Here is a 27,974-nt window from a genome sequence, read left to right on the forward strand (position 1 = left end):
AATTTAATTTTTTTTTAGAAACTGCCTTTTTTTTTTTTTTTTTTTTTTGGCCAGAGAGAGAGAGAGAGAGAGAGTACACACAAGCAGGCAGAGAGGTAGGCAGAGTCAGCAAGAGAAGCAGGTTCCCTGCCAAGCAAGGAGCCCGATGCGGGACTCGATCCCAGGACCCTGGGATCATGACCTGAGCCGAAGGCAGCTGCTTAACCAACTGAGCCACCTAGGTGTCCCCTTATACACTATAAGTTATAAAATATAAAAATAATATATAATTATTTCAATAGCAATAATACTTGCCTTTTTTACTCTCATTCTCTTATGATACAGTGAAGTTTTCTAGAGGTTACATGATATGTATCACTCTGATAGCTAATATAATGTATGTTTGAGTATATTTTATTTTCTAGCAACTTCTAAGGTTTAGGATATAAATAAGTGTCTTCTATTCTTCTCTTGTGCTTTTACTGGCTATCTTGGTTACATCTACTATAACTGATATAACTTCATTATCACTCAATATATTATTCTCAATATATTATTTTGAAATAAAATCTTTCCTTGCTCCTCTGTGGAAACAGACTATGAGTACACTTATTGTTTTATTTTGGAATACTATTTTTATAATTTTGCAGGAACTTTTTTAATTTTTAAGCTTTTCTCTAAAACTGTTACTTTAGGGGCAACTGGGTAGCTCAGTCAGTTGAGCGTCTGCCTTTGGCTCAGGTCATGATCCCAGGGTCTTGGGACTGAGGCCCACACTGGGCTCCCTGCTCAGCGGGAAGTCTGCTTCTTCCTCTCCCTCTGCCCCTCCCCCTTGCTCCCACTTGTGTGCACACATGCATTCACTCTCTCTGTCTTTCAAATAAATGAAATCTTTAAAAACAAAAAAAAACTCTGTTATTTTAAAATTTAAGAATCATTTATCCTAAAATAAAAGATAACATTGTTTATGGGATTTTTTCTTGTATTTGTAAGGATAGATAATTGGCTTAAAAAGGAAGATCAGAGGACCCCCTTTCTCAACCCAAAGCTGTATCATTTATATGAAAAGATGCTGAGAAAAATGAAGCTGACTTATCAGGAAGTTCTCTGACTCATGGAAGGAAGGGATGTTTTCCAAAGAAGCTGAGCAAATAAATGGAATTACACAGAAGCTATCTTTCCCTCAGTTTTATAGATGTCAACAAGTTGCCTTATTGTGTCTTACGGAATAAAATCTTTGTGGATAACATTATGATGCCATTAAGCTGAGGTATAATTTTGAGAACAATCATTGTGAGTTGAAAGAAGCAGGATCTGAAAAATTTAAACATAGATGCGATAAATTCTTTCAAAGTCAAAAACTAAAAACTTGTTTTAACTTTCTTTCAAACTAGAAATTAAAAAGCCACTGAAGCTGTGTGATGAGTATATGGGAACTCTGTATTTTTTTCTGCCAATCTAAAATTATCCCCCCACCCGAATTATTAATAAAAACAGAGCCACTGAAGAATCCTGACAGGTAATTATTGTCTTGGTTGAAGAAACATACACAATAGCCTCATAGAGCTTACACTGCTGAATGCCTGCTGAAAGGAAGGTTAACAAAAGAAATTACAACATGCTACTTTGCAATGAAACAGTAGCTTGTTGAAGCACAGATTAAGTGCAAACCTGAATGCTGAGTTAAATATCTCATCCGCAGAAGTATGCCTGGACTTGCTATTTGGTTTGTCTTTATCCAGTATCAACAGCAACTAGTCATCAAAGATTGTTTGCATAAAGTTTTGTTGTTTGTTGTTGCTTGGCAACAAGACACAAGGGTTGCTAGATAAAATATTTAAGGTGTTGACTTTTGTGGTTTATCCTGGAACAACTGTGCTGACATTTACACTGATGGTACAGACACAACAGAGGGTAAAACTACTGGGGCCTGGGTGTCAATCAGGCAGTGCTACCAAACCCGAGTAGCAGTCACTGTCTTCTCCGCTGTGACCATAGGTAGACAGATGGATAGATGGATGGAGAGACAGAAAAATGGTAGACAGATCAATGACAGAAAGATGCTAGATAGAGTTTCATTTAAGAATGTCTTTGATGAGGGCTGCCTGGGTGGCTCAGTTGGGTTGAGGGTCCGACCCTTGATTTTGGCTTAGGTCATGATCTCAGGGTTATGGGATCAAGTCCCCAGTTGGGCTCCATGCTGAGCATGGAGCCAGCTTAAGATTCTCTCTCTCTCCCTCTGCCCCGCCTCCCAGCTCATACATGCATATGCTCTATCAGAAAAAAAAAAAAAGTCCTTGATGAAGCAGCAGGAATTTTATTAAATCTCAACTCTTGTCTCTTTTTAACATCTCTGTAAAAAAATGGGATGTAGGGGCGCCTGGGTGGCTCAGTGGTTAAAGCCTCTGCCTTCGGCTCAGGTCATGATCTCAGGGTCCTGGGATCGAGCCCCACATCAGGCTCTCTGCTCAGCAGGAAGCCTGCTTCCTCCTCTCTCTCTGCCTGCCTCTCTGTCTACTTGTAATCTCTGTCAAATAAATAAAATCTTTAAAAAAAAAATGGGATGTACATGATGGTTATCTTGAAAAAGGTTTGTAAGATTATCTGAGTTGCAAGCCTAACTAGGCAATTTTTTCAAGGAACAGTATTTTTACTTGAGAGAATTATAGACAAACTATGGGTTTTCAGACTTGGGTGTTTAGCAGACATTTTCTCAAAACTTAATGAGATGAGCTTGTCACTTCAAGGAAAACAACTGATAGTATCTATTACCAATAATAAAATTTGAACTCTCAAGAGAAAACAAAATTAAAAAAAAATTTGTTCCTGCCACTGTGAGTTTAATAGCTTTTCAATAACTAAAACTTTTCTAACGAGATCAGTGGTAATATTAACTAATGAAATACTTGGATGGTTTATAATGAAATATAGCAACATTTGGAAGGAATGCAAAACCGAAAAACCTTTATTTCTCAAATGATCAATGTATGAAAATACAAAATCATGCCTGGGTAAAAGAGCTATTCAAAGTATCAAATAGGATGTCAGCAGGAATTGTGAAGTGAGAACTTTTGAAAATCCATTCCATTACAAAAGTGAGGAAAACCCTGGCGAAGATTGTCTAAATCAAATTTTTCAGAATTCTGGAAATTAACCAATGGTCTGTGACAATTTGAGGGGTGTTTCTTCAAGAATAAAAAAACAGGGGCGCCTGGGTGCTTCAGTGGGTTAAAGCCTCTGCTTTCGGCTCAGGTCATGATCTCAGGGTCCTGGGATCGAGCCCCACATTGGGCTCTGTGCTCAGCGGGGAGCCTGCTTCCTCCTCTCTCCCTGCCTGCCTCTCTGCCTGCTTGTGATCTCTGTCTGTCAAATAAATAAATAAAATCTTAAAAAAAAAACCAACAAACTAATTGTCAGGACAAACAGCAAATGTTGTGGCATTTAAACTTCCCTATACCTCTCTCTGTCCAGCTCCTTGAAAACCACTAGTCTTGCAACCAAAGTGAAAAGCAGCAGCCAAGCAGTTCCTGGAGGGAGCAGATGGACTTTGAGTTCCCCAGAAGCCCCATTCCAAGAGAACTGTCATTATTTAACCTATCTGGTAAGCCCCTGGGAACCCCTCTCACCGGGCTTGTCTTTATTTGATCTGAGATCTTGTTCAGTTCTCAACAGCCTTGTCCTCAAGGGCTTGTTGAGAACACACTCATAAATAGCCAATGGGCCGAAGAAGAAATCACAAGGAAAAGTAGAAAATATTTTGAGATAAATGAAAATGAAAACACAACTTTCCAAAACCTAGGGGATGTAGCAAAATCAGTACTCGGAGGGAAATTTATAGCACTGGTGGAGATTTATAGCACTGATGACACACATTCCATGTTAGGTAAGCTGGGCATGCACCCGTCAGGTGTCATTCTCTCTCTCTCCCTCTTTTTCTGTTTTCTTTAAATTCCAGTTAGTTAACATATGGTGTAACTTTAGTTTCAGGTGTACAATATAGTGACTGAACTATTCCATATATAACCCGGTGCTCATCACAAGCATGCTCCTTAATCCCCATCACCTCTTTTCCCCAATCCTGCTTTCCCCCTTCCTTCTGGTAATCATCAGTTTGTTCTCTCTAGTTAAGAGTCTGTTTCTTGGTTTGCCTCTCTCTCTTTTTTCCTCTTTGCTCATTTGTTTTGTTTCTTAAATTCCACATATGAGTGAAATCAGAAGGTATCCGTCTTTCTTTGACTGACTACTTTCACTTAGCATAATACTCTCTATCTCCATCCATGTCTTTGTAAATGGCAAGACTTCATTCTTATATACGGCTGAATAATATTTCATTATATGTGTATGTGTGTATACACATATAGGTATATACACACCACATCTTCTGTATCCATTCATCAATCGATGGACACGTGGGCTGCTTCCATATCTTGGCTGTTGTAAATAATGCTGCAGTAAAAGGTGCATGTATCCCTTCAAACTAGTGTTTTTGTGTCTTTGGGTAAATACCCAGAAGTGCAATGATTGGATCCTACGATAGTTCTAGTTTTAACTTTTTGAAGACCCTCCATACTGTTCTCCACAGTGGCTGCACCAGTGCGCATTCCCACCAATGGTGCAAACCCATCACATCTCCCTGCTAGAGTGGTATATATTTAATGTATGCATTTTATGCCTACATTAGAAAAAAAAAAGGCTTTCATGTCCATAACCTAACTTTACACCTTAAGGAAGCAGAAAAAGAAAAGCAGAAGGAAGGAAATAATAAAGATTAGGGCAGAGATAAGTACTACAGAGAACAGAAAAACAACAGAGAAAATCAACAAAATGAAAAGTTGGTTCTTGGAAAGACCAACAAAATTGACAAACCTTTAGCTACTCTGATGGTCTTAGTCAGCTCGGGCTTCCATAACAAAATACCACAGATTGAATGGCTTAACCAACGGCAGTGTATTTCTCAATGTTCTGGAGCCTGGGAAGTTCAAAATCAGAGTGTGGGCTGTTTTGCTTCCTGGTGAGAGCAGAGCTCTCTTCCTGACTTGCACAGAGCCACCTTCCCTGTGTCCTCACATGGTGGTGAAAGTGTTCTATAGTGCCTCTTGTCATAAGGGAACTAATCCTATCTGATCAGCTATGACTTCCTTAAACCCGAATTACTTCCTTAGAGACGCTGTCTCCAAATACAGCCACATTGGGGGCCAAGGGCTTCCGTATGAGAATATGAGAGGACGCCATTCAGTCCACAGTGCTGACCAAGAAAAAGAGAGAAGACTCAAATTACTAAAATCAGGAATGAAAGGTGGGACATTTCTGACCTTACAGAAAGATAAAGGTTCAGAAGGCAATACTATGAACAGCTGTACACAAATCAACAAATCAGATGTCTTGGACAGAGTGAACAAATTCCTAGAAAGACACAATTTATAGAAAGTGATTCAAGAAGAAGTAAAAAAAATCCGGATAGACAGACTTTTAACAAGTGAAGAGATCAAATCAGTGATAAAAAAAACTTCCCACAAAGAAAAACCCAGGTCCAGAAGGCTTCACTGGTGAAGTCTAACGTTTGTTTAAAGAAGAATTAATACCAGCCCTTCACAAACTCTTCCCCAAAATAGAAGGAATGTGTTCCAACTCACATTATGAGGCCAGTATTATCCTGATATAAAACTACAGCAAGAGGTGTATATAATTGTTGATCACTATGTTGTATACCTTAAACAAGCATGATATTGTATGTCATCTATATTTCAAGTGAATATTAAAAACTAAAGACATCATAAGAGAAGTCAAACTGCAGTCCAATATTTATTATGAATATACATTCAAAAATCCTCAACAAAATACTAGCAAACCATATCCAGCAACATATAAAAGGGATGGCTAATCAACCAAGATAAAGCAGGATTTTTCTCAGAAACTCGAGTGGTTTAAAATATGAAAACAATCAATGTTATTCACTGTGTTAACAGAATGAAAGAAAAAAACCCCTCACACGATCATCTTAATGTGGAAAAAGCATTTGGCAAAACCCAACACTTGACAAACTCTGAAAAGAAGGGCAGTGTCTCAGCCTGAGAATGAGCCTCTGTGAGGAACCCACAGCTAACATCCCACTGGACAGTAAAAGACAGAAATCTTTCCCCCTAAGATCAGGAAAATGACAAAGGGGTCCCCTCTAACCACTTGTATTCAACACTTTACTAGAAGTTGTAGCCTGGGCAATTAGGCAAGAAAATAATATAAAAGACATCTAGATTGGAAAGGAAGAAGTAAAATAATCTGTATTCACAGATGACATGGTATTGTGGACAGAAAAGCCTAAGGAACCCATCACGAAACAAAAGAAAACAAAGCTTCTTGGAGCTAATAAAAGAGTTCAGTAAGGTTTTAGGTCACAGATAAAAATCAATTGTATGTCTATACACTAGCAATGAACAATCATAAAATAAGATTAACAAAATGCAAAAGAGACTAACAGATTTTAACAAAATAAGAAAGATTTATTGGTATTGGTGTTTGACTTTATGTTGTAACTAACCTTTAATAAACTATCACCTGTCCAATTTTGAAGTAGTATCAAAGAAAAAAATGTCTATGCAAAAAGCCTACTGAAAATATCCCTTTCAACTACAACATATTTCAACAGACAGAATCCAGAAGAGGATTTGAGAATCCAACTATTTTCTAATCCAGACATTAAAGAGATTTGCAAAAATAAAATACAATGCTACACTCTTAATATTTTTTTTTTGGAAAGTAATATATTTTTAAAGATTTTATTTATTTATTTGACAGACAAAGATCACAAGTAGGCAGAGAGGCAGGCAGAGAGAGAGGAGAAAGCAGGCTCCCCACCGAGCAGAGAGCCCAACATGGGGCTCGATCCCAGGACCCTGAGACCATGACCCGAGCCGAAGTCAGAGGCTTTAACCCACTGAGCCACCCAGGTGCCCCAGGAAAGTAATATTTTTTATAAAAATATCTGGGGCTCCCGGGTGGCTCAGTCAGTTAAGGGCTGCCTTCGGCTTAGGTCATGGTCCCAGGGTTCTGGGATGGAACCTGGCATCAGGCTCCCTGTTCAGTGGGGAGTCTGCTTCTCCCTCTCCCTCTGCCCCTCCCCCCATGTTCTCTCTTGCTTGCTCCGCTTCCATTCTCTCAAATAAAGAAAAATCTTTAAAAAAAAAAATCTTATTTGGGGGCACCTGGGTTGCTCAGTTCTTTAAGCATCTGCCTTCGGCTCAGGTCGTGACCCCCGGGTCCTGGGATCGAGTCCCACATTGAGCTCCTTACTCAGCAGGGACCCTGCTTCACCTTCTCCCTCTGCCTGCCACTCCCCTTGCTTGTGCTACTGAGATGCCCCTTCAGTAATTTTTAACCGTGTAAAAATGTTCTGAAACCAAAAATTTCAGAAGTTACTTCAAGCCTCACATAAGTATTCTATACATTTTTCTATGTATAAAATATTTAAAAATTGGGGTGGCTGGCTGGCTCAGTCAGAGGAGCATGAGACTCTTGATCTCAGTGTTATGAGTTTGACTTCCATATTGGAGATATATTTAGTTTACTTAAGAAACAGCAAAAAAACAACCAGGGCACCTGGGTGGCTTGGGTGGTTAAGCGTCTGACCCTTGATTTTGCCTCAGGTCATGCATCACCTCAGGATTGTGGGACTGAGCCCTGCATTGTCCCACTCCCTGTTCAGTGGGGAGTGGGCTGGAGATTCCTTCTCCCTCTCCCTCTGTCCCTCCCTCCGCTCGTGCGCGCTTTCATTCTCTCGCTCTCTCTAAATAACATCTTTTAAAAAACCAAAACAAAACAAAACAAAAATTTAGGGGCGCCTAAATTTAGGGTGGCTCAGTGGGTTAAAGCCTCTGCCTTCAGCTCAGGTCATGATCCCAGGGTCCTGGGATCAAGCCCCACACCGGGCTCTCTGCTCAGCAGGGAGCCTGCTTCCCCCACCCCCCCCACCCCCCGCCTGCTTCTCTGCTTACTCATGATCTCTGTCTGTCAAATAAATAAAGAAAATCTTTTTAAAAAATTTAATAATTAAAATTTAAATGAAAAAATAAAGTTTTAGAAAATCTAGGGGACTACACGTAACATTTAAGGTTCGGGGAAACCTTAATCAGGACAGAGACCCAGAAGCTGTAAAAGAAAAGTCAATTTATTTAGCTTTTTAAAAATTTAAAAGAGTTTTAGCAAAAGATATAAAAATACGGCAATGAATAAAAGATGCATCTTCCAGTTTGGGGCAATGAAGGTGAAAAAGGACCTGTACCTGTAGTGAACAGGGAATTCACAGAAAGTGACATGGAAAGACAAACCCACTTTTAAAAATGGGGAAAGGCCATGAATAGGAAATTACAGCATGGCCAATCCAAATACCCAATAAAATGAACATAAAAGACACTCATACTATGCAATGGAGATGCAAATTAAGATAATGAGACAGCACTTTTTCACTGAGAGAATAGCAAAAATAGAGTGATTTCACCCACCACTGGTTGGAGATGGAGGGAAAAGTCTCCTCCCCCACTCTTACTGAAATCTGAACTGTTAAAGCCTTTTTGAAGAACAATCTGGAAAAATCTATTACGATTAAAAACACACATACACTGCAACCCAGCAACAAAAGCCCATGTAAATAAAAGCACCGGGTACATAAGCACATAAGTACAAAGATAAATCTTTGTATCTTTACAAAGATATTGACGCAGGATTGTCTTACAAAGCAAAAGTCTGGAAAACTGTACATCTATGTATGGCATTTAAAAGAATCAGTTTGTTCTCCTGGCTGACTTAGAGAGGGATTTCCAGAAAATATTAACGGGAAAAAAAGGCAACACTGTGTATGTGTGTGTTTGCATCTGTATCTATGCTATCTCATTTTGTAAAACCAGTACTGATGAAAACGTACATGGACATGTGTACCTATATGTATACTGTGTATATGTATTTTTTTTAAAGATTTTACTTATTTATTTGACAGAGAGAAAGCACAAGCAGGGGGAGCAGACTCCTCTCTGAGCAAGAAGCCCAACGAGGGGCTCGATCCCAGGACCTTGAGGTCATGACCTGAGCCGCAAGCAGACGCTTAACCAACTGAGCCACCCAGGCATCCCTACGTGTGAATGTATCTTACAAGGAAAATAAGAAAGCACATACACACACTGATGTGGGTTATGGGAGCAGCAAAGGGTAAGCTGATGTTCTCTTCCCTGGAAGACGCCTCTCCTGCTTTCCTGACTGCACCTTCCTCTTCATCCATCCAGTCCTCTCCCCTTTCATCCTAGGCTTGGGAAGGCCTGTTGAGACAGTCATGTTCCAGGACTCTCGCAGTACTCGGAATTTGTACGTCCTTCCCGTTTCTATCACATCCGGGAACTGATAATCATATACTCATTTTCTATCATTTGTTAACTGTTTCTCCGTGTTTACATTTGTCTCACGAGAGACAAAATCAGGCAGTGGTTAACAGCATGGACTGGCGAGTCAGCTCAGCTGGGTTTGACTCCAAGCTCCGTTGCTTACTTATTAGCAGTGTGAACCCTGGGGTGCCCTTGCTAACGGATTTTCTCTGTTTCCCCATCTGTGAAATGGGACCAGTAGGCTTGTTGTGAGCGGACGAGTGAGCACGCGTACTGCACCAGTGAAGGTCTCGCTTAACCAAATTTTAAACTCTTGGAGGTATTATAAGCCACCTATATTCTTTTAGATTTCTTTTGTATCCCCTCTCCATTACTTCCTAGAATAATGTTATTTCAAAGCGCTCAAATATTTGTTGACTAAATAAACAAATGACTCTTATATTTGAGAAATCTCCAGAGAAGGAAATTGCTGAGTATTTGATTGTCACTTACGTGGCAACCAGCGAGTAAATCTCTCTTTACCAGGTGGCTGATCTCACCTGGCACTTACACCTGTTTTGTTAAGAGGGGAGAATATTTGTCTTAAAATCCGTCTTCTCAAACAGCACAGGAAAGCCTTTCTTTTCCACTTATGAGCCGGACACCTCACCCTAAACTGTTGTAAGGAAACGAGCCGTTTGTGGTAGAAACACAGTTTCTGAGCCCTGTGATTTACTGGCAGCTCTTGGGGAACACATGACATACACTTAATACAAAAATAAACTGTATTACTGTCTAATGGTGAGATGTATTCAAACTCTTACACTGTCATGGCCACCTGCCTATTCTTCTGTCTGTATCGTCCAAGCTTATCTAAGGATGGTTTTGTTTCTCTGGAGGTTTAAATGGATCTGGGGGCTTGTGGGCCATGAAAGCATAAGAAGCAATTGTGAAAATAATGAAAACCCCTGTCCTTCTGATGCCACCCTTTATCTGTCCTCCTGCCTCTCTCCCCCTCTCAGCTGGATCCTTCTCAGCAGCATTTCAGCCTGCTTGGGTCTCTCCCAAGCAGAACAAAACTGCCCTGCTTAGCCGCTACCCCACTCTCTGTCTTGCTTACAACTGGATTTGTGGGAAGAGCTGCACGTACTCACCGGCTCCCTTCTCCCACTTCCCACCTGTTCCCCAACTACTCAGTTTGGCTTTTGCCCCTTCAGTCTTCAGAAGGGCTCAGCACCTGCCCTCTGCCCGCTAAATCCGCAGCCTCTCACTTCTCACTTCACAGGCAGCTCTCTCTGGCTGACCCAGACCTCGCTGCCACCCCTGCCCCCATTTCCTCCTCCTACCTACCCCCCTAGGTAGTTGCCAAGGTCAACAAAGAGGGCTCGTAACTTTCCATGCCCTTCTGCTACGCGTATACAGAAGCACACACATCATTCATCCGGGTGTGTATTTATGGGTCTTTTTTCTGAAATTGAATTACAGTGCTCACATCACTTTGCGATTTCCTTTTCCTATGTGACATTATACCCTAGACAGTCTTGAAGTTGGAAGAACGTTTCTAACTCTACACTTTTTTATTTTGGCATATAAATGTATGTACAGCAGACATCACTAAGCGTCAGCACATCAGGACAAGTCATTATATTTTTAGAAATAAAAGAGAAAAATTGGATTTTGCATATGGGGGTTCTCTTGAGTTTCTAGGGGGGCAGGACCCAGGGCCGCAGTCACAAGTCACAAGTCACAAATGTTAACTCAACAGAAGGCAAAATGAGCATAACTCCATGTGGCTTCTGGCCACATCCCAGTAGAGACATTTTATTTTGAGAAGCATTGGGCAGCTCCCTGAAAACACTGGCTCTTTATCTGTGTTTTGGGTTTAAATATTAAATTAAAAAATATTTTACATGGCTAAGCAAAATGACATATGATCAGAGGCTTTGAAAATAATTTTGTTTGGGAGGTGGCAGCCACGCTACGGCGACAGTGTGACTTGCTCCGATGAGCTCTGGAAGTTTCCTTTAGTCTAAGTCTGGGCATCTTTCACTTTCCTTTCTCTTTTCAATTTAAAAAGTCACACCGACCCTTGGTGAAGGCTGAGTGAAACACAGACAGCTCAGCTTTCCCCAGGGTGCCCTTGCTAATGCTCGGCAGCGGGGCCGTCAGGGTCAGGGTCACGGGGGAGGTAAAGTCCAGCACCTGTGGACCAGAGTTCAGCACAAAGCGTCAGGTTCTGCCCCAAATGCTGGATCCTTTCCTTACAATTTCCCAACTACACTCCTCCTAGAATTTTCTGAAAATTCTAGTTATCACAACAAATACTTTCAAACACTAGCCTCTTAAAATAAAAGTCTGCACAGGATAGCCAAAAGTCCGGACAATTAAAAGATCTCTATAGGAGAACCTGGCGGACTTAGTCGGTGGAACATGCAACTCTTGATCTCAGTGTTGTGAGTTCGAGTCCCACACTGGGTGTAGAGATTACTTAAAAATAAAATATTAAGGGGCGCCTGAGTGGCTCAGTGGGTTAAAGCCTCTGCCTTCGGCTCAGGTCATGATCCCAGGGTCCTGGGATCGAGCCCCGCATCAGGCTCTCTGCTCCGCAGGGAGCCTGCTTTCTCCTCTCTCTCTGCCTTCCTCTCTGCCTACTTGTGATCTCTGTCTGTCAAATAAATAAATAAAATCTTAAAAAAACATAAAAAATAAAATAAAATATTAAAATAAATAAATAAATAAAAGATCTCTAAATTCCTTCATTTTTAGTAGACTATAATTGCTTCCATAGGGATATTTCCCAAAGTTGAATTCCCATCATTAACAGAATAGTTGAATCAAATGAATTTTTCTTCTCAATACAAAGGGGTCAACAGCAACAAGACAAAACAAAAAATCCAAAGCAAACACAAAACCCCAAGGAGGTAACACAAGAGAAGGAAAAGTAGATCCTAAGGGGAACTTTTGGACATAATGACAAAAACTCACTGGAATTAAATAATTAAGACAGTAACTCAAAATATAATTTAAAACAGTACTGATGGGCCAGACACAAACCAGGGGTCTTATTGCAGCCCTGAGAAGACTGAGTCGGGGAGCTGGCTTCCCTCTGGCAGCTGGCAAACAATGGCCCACAGGCCAAGATGCTTTTGGGTTTTTTTCTAATTTTATTTTATTTAAATTCTTAATTAATATACAGTGTAGTATTAGTTTCAGAATGAGCTCAGTGACTGATTCATCAGTTGCATGACTCCCAGTGCTCATTATATCATGTGCCCTCCTTAATGCCTGCTTTTGAAAGGCCAGCAAACAGTAATTTTTACGTCTTTAAACATTTGAAAACAAATGTTTAGTGAAGCGTAAGAATCAACTAGAATTCAAATTTTAGTGTCCATAAATAAAATTTTCTGGGAACACAGTTGCATTCGTCCATTTATGTATTGCTGATGGCCACTCTGTGTTACAACTGCAGAGCTGAGTGATTGGAACAGAGACCCCAGCAGACTACAAAGCCTAAAGTATTTACTACTTTTCTCTTTACAGAAAAAGCCTGCCAATCCCCATCCTAAACCAGGTTTTACTGCCAACGACTTTGTGTGACCTGAGGCTGGTCCCCTCCCCTCTCTGGGTCTCCCTTCCCAAAGTAACCCAGAGAAGCTGCTGGCCAGGAGCCCCCTGCCAACGTCCAGAGCTGCACTTGCCGGACAAAGGAGGACTGAGCATGAGGACCAGCTGCTGCCACCTATAGGTCAGGAAGAAAGGGGCAGGCAGGAAGCTGCCTGTGTGAGGGACTGTCCCTGGCAGACCTCCGGGCGGCTGTCCACTTTGGTGGAGGGCTCCTAACTGAACTCTCTTCCCCAGCTGGTGCCACCGATGGACAAAGTCTGGCTTTTGTACACCTTTGGGACCAAGAGACCACAGCTCCGAGGAGAAACCTAGCCTCCACGTTCACTTCAGGACTAATTGAAGGACTGCAAGTCAATCATTCCTACAGAGAACTGGAGAGGGTCATGTGGATGTTTTTTCTAGGTCTGAAGGAAAAACAAGGAAAAAGCTTGTCAGCTGGGAAACCCATCTATAGCGCAGGAGTCCCCATTCTCTACACTACTTCACAAGACTCGCCCACGTTGGTTCTGAAGCTTTGCGCTTTAAAACACCAGGCAAGCAGATTTGTCACAGTTGTGGAAACCCATATGAAAACAATGCAATTAAAGGAGTCCAGTGAACCAAGCCTTTGACCCTAGAGGTTCTCACAGTGAGCTTCTGTGCTCAGCATTCCCAACCACGGGGAAGACCAGTGGAGGCTCACGCCCCTTCGAGGCACAAGATTCATGCTGAAGAACTTGTCTTTGAACTTCCTGGGACACCCGAGTGCTGTGGAGCACGGCGCCTGTGTGCTGGCTGCAGCGAGCCCACCCAAGGGGCAGCCACCTGTGAGCGCTCCCACCTCGAACCCTTGCCTTGGTGGGGTCTAACTGCCACCCCCTAGGGATGTGCCCTGAGTGGGACCCGGCAGGAGTGATGCTCTGACACCGCTGAGCCTGGAGAGGATTGGAAGCTTTGCCACCATCCAGGAAGGAAGTGTGGATGAGACCGCTGAGTGATGAGAGGCCATGTGGAGAGGCCATGGAGGACGCGAGGCCAGCTTGGACACAGAAAGCAGCCCCAGGACATCCTATGTGAGACCAGCAGACACCCACCCGGCCGAGCTCTAGCCAAGCCCCAGAACTGCAAGAAATGAGGCAGCAGGGATTGAAATCTCCCTTTCTGGACTAACTCTTCAAGGCAAGGAAGAGACTCAGTAGTGTGGGCCAAGTTTTTTATGTGGTGTCAAGAGCCTCCTACTTACTTCATCATCTTCATCTTCATCATCGTCAGACTCAAGAACACCATCCAGTAGCTCTTCTAAATAAAGAAAAAATAAACGAATGGATAATGGCAAACACAGCGGGGAGCCTTGGCCAAGAGAACCCTCCAGCTGCTGCAGAGACGAGAGTGAGGAGGTACCAGAACAATCGGGCGGGTTCCTGGTGCCCATGCAGCCACAGACTCAGATCATCCCAAGCAACTTAAATCTCTCTCCCCCTTTGTACCAGTACGCATGGGCAGTGGCATGAGAAAGGTTAAAAGCTAGCATACAAATTTGAGAAGAATTTAGAGGAAAGAAAGTCAACGAGTACTGCTAGGCACCATGCTGGATACTGTCCCTTGTGTTGTTTATTTACTCCTTACAAAGATTTTGTTGACTCTAACCCCCATTCTATAGCACAAAGCAAAGACAGGCATAGAGGGGATAAGGGACTTGTTTATGGTCACATTCCCACAAGTGACAGAGTTGGGATTCGACTTGAGTCTATTTCTAAATCCATGATTTGTCCACCGAGGCTGGGATAGTAGTCATGGCAGGCAGGGTTCCCGAAGGCTCCCATGGTTCACTATAGGCTGTAGAAGAGTTTATAAAGGGGATAACAGCACACTGAAATCAGAGAAAGAATAAGCCTCTGTTTCTTCATCAGTGAAATTGGTATCAGGCCACCTACTTCCCAGGGTGCGTGGGGGAATTTTATAACTACACACTACCTGGTCCAGGGACTATACCACCTGGCCCAGGGCCACGTAACAGCAGGTATTACATAGACATTTGGTTACCTTCTCCTCCACGAAGACTTCCCTGATCCCTCACTGAGCAGTCACTTCTCTCTCTCTGCTGAACACACTCAGCATTTTCTCTAGATAGCACTGTACTAGTGTAGTACTAGACAGTACTGTAGATAGTAGTACTAGACAGTACTGTAGTAGATTGTAGTACTAGACAGCACTGTGGTAGACAGTAGTAGTACACAGCACTATGGTAGACAGTAGCAGCAGGCAGTACTATGGTAGACAGTAGTACTAGATGGTACTATAGTAGATAGTACTAGACAGCACTGTGGTAGACAGTAGTAGCAGACAGTACTATGGTAGATGGTAGTACTAGTTGGTACTATGGTAGATAGTACTAGACAGCACTGTGGTAGACAGCAGTATTAGATAGTACTGTAGTAGATAGTAGTACTAGACAGCACTGGTAAATAGTAGTAGTAGACAGCACTGTGGTAGACAGTAGTAGTAGACAGTACTGTGGTGGACAGTAGTATTAATACTCTGGTAGACTATAGGACTAGATGGCACTACAGTAGATAGTACTAGACAGTACTGTGGTAGACAGCAGTACTAGATGGCACTGTGGTAGATAGTACTACCAGACAGCACTGTAATATAGTACTAGATGGTACTGTGGTAGATAGTACTAGACAGCACAGTATTGTGGTAGATGGTAGTACTAGATGGTACTGTGGCAGACAGTACTCTGATAGTGCTTGCTACTTTGGGGTGATCAGTGTTTCCTAATGTATGAACGGCCTATGGACTGTCTGGGAATTGTGAGTCCTTGGGGAACAAAGTGCTGGGCTTACTCCTCCCTTTATTCCTTATGGATCTCCGGATCTCCCTTATGATCACTCACTTACTGAATAGATGATGTGAAAGTAACAAAAGTGTGAGAGAAGAGGCTGGGAAGTCACATAGGAAGTTGGAGGAAAGAGGAGAGAAAGGCGATTCTTGAAGGGGTCGCTCAGTATACTACGAAGGTGGCAGATTCACCCAGGCTGAACCCCCAAACCATTTCACAGGAGGGAATATGTAACACCCTAGCGTCCTTGACATGACCCTCATTATGAAGGGAAGGGCTCCACTGATACGGCTGGACCAAGGACGGCAGGAGGCATACTCCTGTTCCCACCTCAGAGAAGCCCGCATGCCTCCCTGCCCATCACGGCCCCACTGTGGGCAAGGAAAGCCCTTCGCAGATGGGGGATAGTCATGTCCTCCTGCGACGGAACCAATGCTGGGTCACTAACTTCCTCTCCCGCCCTGCAAGGAGCATGACTCTGCCCCGCTGCGGTCAACACCCATCAGGCAAGTGCCTTTCAAAATGGGCTTGTGGCTTATTCATCAGTTACAAACTTTTGCAAATACAGAAATGCCCTCCCCCACATTTTTTTAAAAAAGATTTTTATTTATTTATTTGACAGACAGAGATCACAAGTAGGCAGAGAGGCAGGCAGAGAGAGAGGAGGAGGCAGGCTCCCCACTGAGCAGAGAGCCTGATGTGGGGCTCGATCCCAGGACCCTGGGATCATGACCTGAGCCGAAGGCAGAGGCTTTAACCCACTGAGCCACCCAGGCACCCCCCTCTCCCACATTTTTAAAGAGAATCTCTGACATTTTGTGAGGCCACAGGCTGGTCTGGCCACACCCGCTCCCCCAAGCCCACTGGCTCTGAGGCAACATCTTCCCAGAACAATCCAGTCCTGAGAACTGAAGAACCTTATAAACCTCAGCTCTTCTCTCGGGCACAGTGGGGGCACCAGCCCAGTCTCCTGCATTGCTTACCTCCCGCACTGCTCGCTGGGCTCCGGCACAACCCAGCTGCCCCAACTCTGGGAATGAAGGGGTGTGGCAGGGGAGCTGCTAGTCTCCTCACGGGGGGCCCAGTTGGTGAAGTTGACTCTGCCCTGGCCCCTGTCCTCTCTTCAATGACTGGCTTGTCCCTGCCAGTCCCCCCTTGTGGAGGGCTGGTATTCGGGACAAACCTCCCTGCTGTCGGTCATCTCTTCTTGTCAGGTCAGCTTTCCCGTAAGCTTCCCTAGAGCAGTCCTTCCCCACCTGTGGGGTGAGGTTCCTACAATGTACTAGAAGTTTTGTATTTGGAAACCTTAAAACTTTATAAGACAATAGTGCTAGAGAACTGAGATGGGCTTGAATGAAAACCCACTTACATGTTTTAAGTGGATACTAAGCTAAGAGAGTCAAAAAATAAAGATTGTGGCAATGCCATTTCACATATCTTAAACTAGTACGCCGTTAATTCATACTTCCCTACTGCTGTCCACTTGAGGGTGAAGCCTGGACTAGGTGGGAACTCCAGCCTGGCACTCTCCGGCTTTCCTCACCATGCTGGTACATTCGTCCAGTCTGACTCCTTGCTCATGACATATAGCCCAAGGTATGTGTGTGTGTGTCTGCTCCTCCATCCGAATGTTCAGTGACTTTCTAAGTTTGTTTCAAAGTAGCAGACTCCCTAGGTAATCGTCTCTGGGGACTGGCCACTGTCCCATGAATACAGAATAACTCAAGTGCTTGAGATCGAAAGAGAAGTACTTTTGACACTCTTTATTTAAACTGGAACTTACTGAGAGAGCAGGTGTATCTCAGGCCTTTCCTGGACACCCAAGTCTATAAAGCTTGAGCTCTCCCCGTGGTAACTTCTTGGCAAAGCACAGCTCTCATGGAAGTGCCAACTGACCCTCCCTCTTCACATTCGTCAGCATGCTGGCTCAAGGGCTGGATTTACGTAAGAGAAAGAGACGGTTTTGGCCAGAGAGCAAGGGGGACCTCCCCTGTGTCTGGGCTGCCAGGAAGGAGGGAAGACTGACAAAGAAATGGAGGTGGCTGTGTCTTGACATACCGAAACACAGAGTCAGCCCTGAAGAAGATTTGCAGTCCAGATGTGACCCTGAGGCCGCAGAGGAACCCTGGCCTGGGACGGCGGTCTCAGCATGGCTGATGAGCACAGAGCAGAAAGGGACCAATGTTCCCTGCCTTCCCCGCTTTCCAAACTGTTGCCTACCCAAAGGAGGCTAGGGAGCAAGCGCAGCCCCGACTGAGGTTCAGGTTTTCTTTAGTGTTATTTTGTAAATATGCCTGCCCGGCAGAACTGGGGCTCGAAGTCACAAATGAAGCTGCTGCAGGGGCGCCTGGGTGGCTCAGTCGGTTAAGCATCTGACTCTTGACTTCACCTCAGGTCATCATCTCAGGGTCCTGGGATCGAGCCCTGTGCCAGGCTCGGCGCTCAGCAGTGAGTCTGCTGGAGGATTCTCTCTCTCCCACTCCTTCTGCCCCTCTCTCTACTCGTGCATGCATGCTCTCTCTCTCGCAAATAAATAAATAAAACTTAAAAAAAAAAAACACCTTTATTTTCTGTTGCAGAAAATAAAGTTCTATTCCTTGCTCACCTGAATTTGGGATGAATCACATTTGCTCTGTAAGAGCCATGGGAAAGGATGTTCAAATGGAGACGGGCCTTAGCCTGAAGGGAGCCAAGGTTTCACACCTCACTGGCTGTTCTCCCAGCTGCTTCCTGTTGATTGGGAGCCTCTAACGTCCTCTTTCTGCCAGGCTAGGTGTCAGGGGTCCCCAGAAAGAGCTTCCCCTCCATCCTGGTCCCATCCAAGCCTTCCTGCACCTTCCTTTCCTGCTTACTATGGGATGTAGGTTGTCATGGCATTGGAGGAAGCCAGAGAGGATCATATCCTCCCATGGAGCCAGTAGGCAATATACACTTTTCTTCAAAGAATGAATGCATGTGGGAGAATGACCTTTTCTGCAGCAGAGCTAGGGAGACTGGCGTTTGTTTTCCTTATTGGACACTGGGATCCCAGGGAAGCCTTATAAGGTGGGGGAAGAATAAAAGGGGACATGTACATAAAAAGAACATAAGGTTAGAGCAGGGTGTTTGTGATTGCTTTTGAATTCTTTGTGTTGCCTATAAGCCTGAAGTGTGATGAGAGATCACTGGTCTTGGGACAGACTGGCCTTGACTATCTGGTCGAACTTTCGTTGGTGGGTTCTCTTGGGTCTCCCTGGCTCCCTTAAAGCTTCATGAATGAATTCCAGGACACAAGCCTTCTAAGAAAGCCCATGCAACGTTTTAGCCCATGTGAAAGTTGCAAAAGATAAGTCACAGATTCTTGCATTGAACGGACCTGAATTAAGCTGCTTGATGATGAATTCGATCTGGCGGACCATTTCAGCATTGCCTTCCTTGATGAAGCAGCGAAGGATGTCCTCCATTCCCTATGGGCATGGGAGAGAGTAAGAGTTAATATTTCTGTTTTTTTTTTCTTTTTTTTTTCAATGGGGTGAAAGTAGTTTTCAATGGAATAGTTTCACCTAATCAAAACCGAACCAGGGGCGCCTGGGTGGCTCAGTGGGTTAAAGCCTCTGCCTTCGGCTCAGGTCATGATCCCAGGGTCCTGGGATCGAGCCCCGCATCGGGCTCTCTGCTCAGCAGGGAGCCTGCTTCCCTTCCTCTCTCTCTGCCTGCCTCTATGCCTGCTTGTGATCTCTGTCTGTCAAATAAATAAATAAAATCTTTAAAAAAAAAAAAAACCGAACCAAACCAAACCAAAAACCTTTATTTGGGGGAGGGGGAGGAATAGACACAATAAAAATTCCTCTGCTCAGTATTAACATTCTTTTTGTTCTTTTTACAATTCACAGTGGAATTATTTTCCTCTTGGTTGACTATCCAACCTAATTATAAAACATTTGGCCAACAGAAAAGCCTATTGTACAGAGAATTGAGGGTTGTCAGGAGGAGGTGGGTAGAGGGAAGGGTGAAATAGGTGAAGGGGATTAAGAGGTACTGACTTCCAGTTAGAGAATAAGGAAATAGTCATGAAGATTAGAAAAAAAAAAGTACAATATAGTCAATAATGCTGTAATGACGTTGTATGGTGACAGATGGTGGCTGTCCTTATCTTGATGAGCGCTGGGTAACATATAGATTTGTTGAATCACTATATTGTACACCTGAAACAAATATTACACTGTATGTCAACTACACTCTGATAATAAGTGAAAAAAAAAAAACCTGTAAAATTTTACTGTGTAAGTAAGTATTCCCTTTAGTTTGGGGACTATGTTGTTTTGGGAGGTGGTTCCTTTCTTGTGACTTCTTTACACTCTTCCTTCTGGATTTTAGGGACAAAATCAAGAGTAAAACTGTAGAGAAGTAGATGAATAAGCAGAATCTTTTTAAACAGCTATCATTCTTTTTCTATCAAAATAATTACAAAGTCACCATAATGTACATTATTTACTTTATTATAAAATGCTTAAGTCAGAATTTTCAATGTTGACTAAGAGAATTGCATAGAAGTGTAGAGGTAAGTCACTGACTCGAGCACAGGTGTCTGGCCCCCCTCCTTCCTCTTTCCTTGAGGGATGTGAAGGAGGTTTTGTGGCTGGAGCTGGTGTGGCTTTTTGCCACTACAAGGGGAACGTGTATCTCATAATGACCCCGAAACACAGGAAGCAGAGAGAAATGGGTCTACTAACACATGAACTCTGATCAAGCTCTGCCTGAAGCTAATGCCTGGACTTCTTGGTGATGAGCCACTATTTCCCTCCTTTAATGTAGGCCTGTTTGGAATCAATAGCTCTAACTGAATCAAAGAAGGGCCAAGTGCAGTTTTGAACCCAGAGAATTCCCATTGTCTAGAGCAGAGCATTACCTTCGAGAAGGTTAGGGTTAAGATAGAAGGTATCCGAGCTCCCTCATGAACTAACTGTGACCTTGGTCAAATTGCTTAGTTCTGCTCAGTCCTCAACTATAGTTCTCAACTATAAAATAAGGATGGCAACTCTAGTTAATGTGACATTTTTAGAAGATAAAGAATGTAGGGGTGCCTGGGTGGCTCAGTGGGTTAAGCCTCTGCCTTCAGCTGAGGTCATGATCTCAGGGCCCTGGGATCGAGCCCCGCATCAGGCTCTCTGCTCTCCCTCTCTCTCTGCCTGCCTCTCTGCCTACTTGTGATCTCTCTGTCAAATAAATAAATAAAATCTTAAAAAAAAAAAGAATGTAAATTGAGCATCAGTTATACAGATCTATGTTTGTCTAAGGCATTGACCTCTGTATGGAAGGCCTGTGCGTTTCACTGTTCATGAGTTATACCTAAAAAAACAGCCTCTAGTCCAGCGGCTGGCACACAATAGATGCTCAATAAATGGTTAAGATTGTGCTTGTTGTGTTTGGAAGGGTTTTGTGGCTCAGAAGAGAGATACGGTAGCTGAAGCCAAGGGAATAAACAAGGTTGCAGGTGACAAAGAGGGAGAGGCTTAGGACAGCATCATCTTTGAGAACAGTAACACTGAACTGGTGGGCAGAGATAGGTAAGCGCACAGAGGAGACCCAAAGGAGTGGTCTGGAAGGGATGAACAACTCTGGATAGACCTTGGATTGAGGAAGAGGGTGCCAAGAGGGCAGCAGTCTGCTCCAGCCCAGGGAAGAATGTTTGGCTGGGGTCTAAACCCCACAGAAGAGCTTCATGGCCGACAACTGCTCCAACCCTGCATGCAAGAGGCTCTGGGGTAGGCACAAGGGCAGCCCTACTGATCTAAACCACTCTCCCACCCCAGATCTTGGCAGTCTCTTCAAGTTCAAATGGGGCTCAGTGCACCCATTTACTGTTTTCTCCACTTTGGGGGGTATTATCTTGAGACCACCATAATAGCATTTGGTACTGATATAATTTTTAGGTATTCTTGGTCACTTTCCACCAGTACACAAATGTTTTACACAGTTGCAAAAACAGAGATCTTATAACGTCATATTCTCCTCTTGTCTCCTCTCCTGGGACTCTAGTTACGTAAGTGTGAGACCTCTGGGTATCGTCTCCCAGGTCTCTGAGGCACTGTCCCTTTCCTTCACAATTTTTCTCTGTGGTCTGGATGATCTCTAAGGGTCACACTCTCACATCCTACAACCCTGAGTCTCTCCTCCCCACGTGGTCCCTGTCCCTTTACTGCTGTTCCTTTCTGCCTTCTTTGCCTCTCACCCCAGATGTCCTTCCTCCATGCTGCCTTTCGTGCTGCTTGATCCATATCACCTCTGTCCTTCTTTTTCTTCAGCCTACATGTCTTCTTCCTTGTTTCTGACTTGGTTGACAATTCCTGTCACTGGAATGACCACACTGCAGAACTTATTCAAGTTTATTTTCCCTGTTCTGTATTGAGATAGCAGATTTTATTTTTTTTTAAAGCAATAGGCAACGAAGTTCCATTGTTTACTGTGACCACACAGAATTGTTCTTATTTAAGTTTTTCTCTCTGGCATAACTGCTGATGTGATTTTAGATGACTAATTAGGAGATTAAGCAATTCTTCTGAGTAAGCGAAATCAAGTGGAGGAACATGTTTCATTGGTCTCCAACTGAATTTGGCCTGTGTTTTGACTGTGGAAATACATTTAATCTCTTCATCATAGCATTTAACCTGTTAACCTGGTTTCACATTACAGGGAAAAGGACAAAACTCCAGTGCTTTTGCTGATTAGATCTAGAAACACTTGTCATCACCAAAGATGCTAACCGCCTGAAGCTTGTTTTATGCTTCCAATATAAACACTAATGTAAACACATTAAACACTGAATTCACTATCTGCCAACCAAAGTAGATGTTCTATTATCTTTAGTAGGGTTTCTGTCCCCTTCGGCAGCTGTCAGAGCCCCTACAGGTGAAGTGTCTGGCCAGCACCAGTTCTCACTGCTGCCCCAGGCCCTCTAGGAATCCTGGGGATGCATTTCAGTGGGGATTTACTCCATTTCACCGTTTTCCTGCTAGGCTTCTCCTACTATAAAATCCATAGGCTTTCCCAAAGCCCCAAATTAAAATGAACCATTAAAAATGTCTGTAACTTTCCAAAATAAGCCTGTTGGGAACTTTTTAACACTGTAGTTTTCTTGTTGTTGTTGCCAGAGAGAGAGAATGCAAACGAGCAAGAGCAAGGGCAGGGGCAGAGGGAGAGACAGACTCTTACTTAAGCTCTACACCCAGTGCAGGGAGCCCTACGTGGGCTCACGAGGGAGATCATAACCTGAGTTGATCAAAAGTCAGACACTCAACCGACTGAGCCACCCCAGTGCCCCCTAACACTGTAGTTCTTTTTTTTTTTTTTAAGAATTTTTTTTTTTTTTTTTTTTTAATTTGAGAGAGAGTGAGAGAGAGCATGAGAAGGGGGAGAGTCAGAGGAGTGGAGAGCCTGATGTAGGGCTCAATCCTGGGACTCTGGGATCATGACCTGAGCAGAAGGCAGACGCTTAACTGACTGAGCCACCCAGGTGCCCCTCTAACACTGGAGTTCTTACGATTTAGGAGTTAGGGTTCCTTTAAGAATCTGAAAAAAGCTACAGATTCTCTCCCCCAGAAAACTGCAAACGTGTATCTGGCGTACAGTTTCGGGGAGTTCACAAAGCTGTGCGAGCCACGCAGCGCAAGCGGCCCAGAGCCAGGTCTAGGAGCTCCCTGTTCTAATGGCTTCCGAACTGCGCCACTTACTGAAGCTTACAAACTGCTCAAGCCCTTATTCTTACCATTGCTCTTGCTTCCTCACGAATGGATGGAATAGAAAGGATGCTGTACAGAGCTCCGTTCACATACGGCTGTATCTTTAAGGGGAGAAAAAACAGTCATTTGCAAGTTCTCAAATTCTGTACAACTCCATGATCAAACACCCCACTCAAGAATCATTTGGCTAATGAGGAGAGTGAGCCTTCCCATCTTCCTGAGCTCCAGATGCATGTTTCCAAATGACTGGTATCTCCATCTGCATGTCCCAGTGACAGCTACAACTAAGAGTTCAAAGTCAAGTTCATTACTGGCTCTCAAAGCTCACTCTTGTATTTCACCACTTAACTAACATCATGCTGATCACTCAGGCTTCTAACACTGCTGGAGTCATCATCAATTGCTCTCGTCTTTGCTTTCCAGGGTTCAGTCTCCAAGCTGCCTCTGATAGGAACCCTTCTTTCCCACACACAGTGCCACTGTCCTTGCTCAGACATCGTCCGTGACCTAGGTGACACTGAATCTCCAAAAGGGCTTCTCTCTTTGATGTTCACACTGTAGTCCAACAATCATATCATTGCCAAAATTCTACAACATGGGCCAAATCATCCCTCTTCCTACACCTCAGAAACCTTCCCTAGAGCCTACCTGGAAAGTCCTAACTTCTTAGTATAGCACACAGGCCCCTTCAAGGTCTGGCCTCAAAATCATGTCCCCCTGCCCTTCCCTTCCTGCCACCATAAGGTTTACACTGTACAGACTGATCTCACCCTACTTACAGAGCCCCCCGCCACACCCTACACCCTGCTCTGCCTCCTGTATATCTCTCTGCTGTCATACTGGATTCAGTCTACGTTTGCATTTATACTTATGTCTCCCCATGTTTTCCTCACATAGGTAACCCCAACATCAAGCCGTACAGGACACAGAACATGGCAGGTGCTGGATAAATGAGAGCTCCCCTTTGAGTAGATTTCGTATGACACTCTCCACACTAATGGAGGAGGGCTCACTCCCACCATTCTTTTCCAGCACTGGACTTTATTATCCCTTAATTTTTGCCAATCTAATGGGTAAAGAGAAAAAAGGCATCTTATGGTTGTTCTTACTTTCATTTTCCTGACTATTGGCAAAACTAAACATCTTGCCTTTGTCTATAGGTCATCAAGATTTATTGTTCTGTGAACAGCCCGTGTGTGTACTCTGTCCTTTTCTTATGTCTTTTACTTATCAAATTATAGGAGCTCTTCATATATAATGGATATTAAACTTTTTTTATGGATATTAAACTTTTATCCTACGTGCAAATATTTCCTCAGGCTATATCATTTGTCCATTGACTCTTACTATGGCCTCTTTTTTCATATAAAAAAAAATTAATGTTCACTGAGTCAAATATGTGCATCTTTTTCTTTAAGGCTCCTGGCTTTCGTCTTTCATGATCATGACTCTCTCACACAGGACGCATGTATGTAGCATTTATTTGTGAAGCGAACGCATTTCTAGGCTCTAACATGTATACAGATAGATTTTCTAGCTCATCTTCAAAGCAGATATATTTGTAACAGTTATGACAAGATTTAAATCCTCCGGTCTATTCTGTCCTCAGAGGTAACAGACTGGTTCCAACACTTGAAACCAACATTACTATTAGAGACTGAATATATTTCCTATGTATAGGCTCCAACTGCTTTAGTTGAATAAAATGGGAAACAGAGTCTATAAGTAGCTAAGAGTTCTTGATTTAAAAAATATAAAAAGCATGGCACACACCATAACAACCACCAACCCTTCACTTGCTGAAGCCACCCAGGTCACCGAGCTAGTGGGCCTGGGGGATGGAAGATATGAGAGAGACGAACAGAAGGGGAGCTGTCTGCAGCTAAGTGCCTCGCTCTGACCCAGCGGCCCTCAGTCCTGTCCCGCTAAGACACCGCTGCACCTGATCTGGCTAAAGAGGTCAGGCTTCTGTTGAGGCTTTGGCTTCATGTGCAAAGTGATGCCATGGTTTCTGCACAGGCATCTGGAGAGAGCTGGTAAGAGCATACTCACACCATTTCGAAGTTTCTGTTAATTAGTTTATCAAGACCTCTACTTTATTTTAAAAGGGCTTGTGGCCCAGAGGCTAGACAAAAGAAAATCCCACCATGCTGGGGAGGACATGGGGGAGAGCAGAAGCCAGTACAGCCATCGTGCAGGACAGAATGGCGGGACCCCCAACCTGACACTGACACTCGGGGCAAGCCAGTGGTGACGTGCGTGTCTGCACCCCAGGGGCCCTTGGAGGGCCAGCATGGTGATGTCACTGAGGACCGCTATAGCGGCTGAGGGCTGGAGGCAGCTGGACAAGCCTGGGGACTTGAGTGGAGGGCCGTGAACAGGGGCTGTTTCTGCAATGGCGAGATTAAGGAATGAGATGTATACAAGGCAACACAGAAAATTTCTAAAAACACAGTGAAAAGGTAAGAAAAGAATGAGATCTAGAGCGCAATACTATTGACACAATGACACATGCAACACCCAACAGTAACTAAATTTGCAGGCCACATGCCACCGCAGGGAGTGTCAACGTGGGGGAAGAATGAAGCAGGGTAGGTGACAAGGAGGAGAATAAGGCCTGGGAGGGAGCTGGCACAGACCAGTGACAGCAGGGCAATAGGAAATGGGGGTCAGGGATCAACCTCCAGCTTCCCAGTTCCAGAATCTGGAGGCGGGGGTACACTGATTAGCAGGGCCAGCCTCCCCCAAGCCCGGGGCTGGCAGCGCTGGCCCAGTACCTCGTGGTTCTCATGGCCAAGCAGATCCGACAGAACTTTCAGCACCAGGCCCGCCACCTTGGCACACATGTTCTTCCCTTTAGAAGAAACAATGAAACAAAACATGACACGTCTAAATGCGGAAGCATAGTTTCAGGTCAGGCAGACTTGAATTCAAACCTTGGCTCCTCTGCTTATGAACTGTGTGACCCCGGCTGAGTCATTTGGCCAATGTGGGCCCCAGTTTCCTCCTCCTGGGACTCCTCAGGGAAGGAAGGAGCTCAGTGCAGGCCGTGCATTCCCAGCACTCAGTCAATGGTGGCTCCGAGAGCCCAGAGCTATTCAGGATGATCAGTGGAAGCCTGGGCTATCACAGAACAGTGCCCTGCCCCCCAGGTGTGCAGACCACCAAGGCAAACACCACACAGGTGTTCTAGCCAATTCAAACATCATAGCGACCACTACAAATAAATCATAAATCGATGATACTAAGAAAATCTGGTTAGAGCCTGGTAATGTTTCAACGCTAAGATACTTGCATATGCTGCTCTCTAAGAGAAGGTTGAAATCACTTTTACTCAGTCAACAACACGAGTGGTTTGGATTACAAAGCAGCCAAAGGCAAAGAAGCTTCTCATAAATACCCCTGAGCTATTTAACTACACAAGCTGCTTCTCCCCAAACTGGGGCTGCCCAGACCAAGGCGAGCCACAGGCTGGACTTGGCACCTCTTCTAAAGAAAGCTCTTCCATCTCAGGTAACTGATCATGTACATGGGATGGAACCTCTAGAAAAGCTGCAATCACTCCCTTTATTGAGCAAACGACTCGATGCTCACGGGGGAGTGAAGTGGGAGAGCTGGCTGTGGTGAGGCACAGGCAGCACGGGCTGACATCCTCACTCTGCTACCAGCTTAGCCCTATAGAATCTTGGAAACATATTTCTCTGTCCTTGGATACAATGGATCATAATCCTTAACTTCCTACCTTTGAATAAGGCAATGAAGATGAAGAAAATGTAAACTAATTTAATTTCCTCTTCATCCAGGCACTGCATACACAGAAAATGTTCTTTTCCAAGGCCAGAATGGTATCTGGCTTCAGGGATTCAACAGCTGTATAACTAGTTGGAAATGTTTTACGCTCTACTTCTGTTTCAGTTTTCTGTGAGGGAGACTGAAGACACACCGCATCAGGCTGGGTGGTCCTCCAGGTTTGAGGGGCAGGCTCTCTGCCCTCCCCTCCCCTCCCCCACACCAAAGCCAGAGGGCCCGGGGACAGGGGTTTGTGAGACCTGCACTCCTGAGGCAGAGGTTCATGAGCAAGGCCACCGAGTACTCCAGTGTGTAGTCCGACAGGCAATCGGGGTCCTTCAGAATATCAATCAGCCAGAAGATGAGGCCGTCTCGAATCATCGCTGTCTGCAGTGGGCGCCTAGGATGTAAAAGCCTACAGGTCAGCTAAAGCCAGCAAGCAGTTTTCCCTGTAAGAGCACATGGTGATGTGCACGCCAGTCAGAAAAGACAAACTGATGGGGCGCTGGGGGGTGCTCAGTCTGGTCAGCGTCTGACTCTGGGTTCCGGCTCAGGTCATGGTCTCAGGGTCCTCGGATCGAGGCTGGGCCAGGCTCTGCGCTCAGCGGAGAGTCTGCTCGAGATTCTCTCTCCCTCTCCTCCTCCCCCACCCATAAATAAATATATCTTAAGGGAAAAAAGAGACAAGACAAACTG

General features: G+C 44.2%; 1 protein-coding gene across 1 annotated transcript in view; it reads right to left on the bottom strand.

Moving 5' to 3' along the window:
• The window catches only part of ARMC9 (armadillo repeat containing 9), a 152,975-nt gene that overhangs the window by 55,506 nt on the left and 69,495 nt on the right, over positions 1-27,974 (bottom strand). Inside the window, exons 15-19 of the mRNA XM_080798761.1 lie at positions 27,539-27,678; positions 26,267-26,343; positions 23,516-23,590; positions 19,127-19,217; positions 14,170-14,225 (exon numbers count right to left, since the gene is read on the bottom strand). Of these exons, the coding sequence (XP_080654887.1) occupies positions 14,170-14,225; positions 19,127-19,217; positions 23,516-23,590; positions 26,267-26,343; positions 27,539-27,678 (439 nt within the window). The remainder of the gene's footprint in view (positions 1-14,169; positions 14,226-19,126; positions 19,218-23,515; positions 23,591-26,266; positions 26,344-27,538; positions 27,679-27,974) is intronic.

This window comes from Martes martes (genome assembly GCF_963455335.1).
Source record: "Martes martes genome assembly, chromosome: 3".
Classification (NCBI taxonomy): Eukaryota; Metazoa; Chordata; class Mammalia; order Carnivora; family Mustelidae; genus Martes; species Martes martes.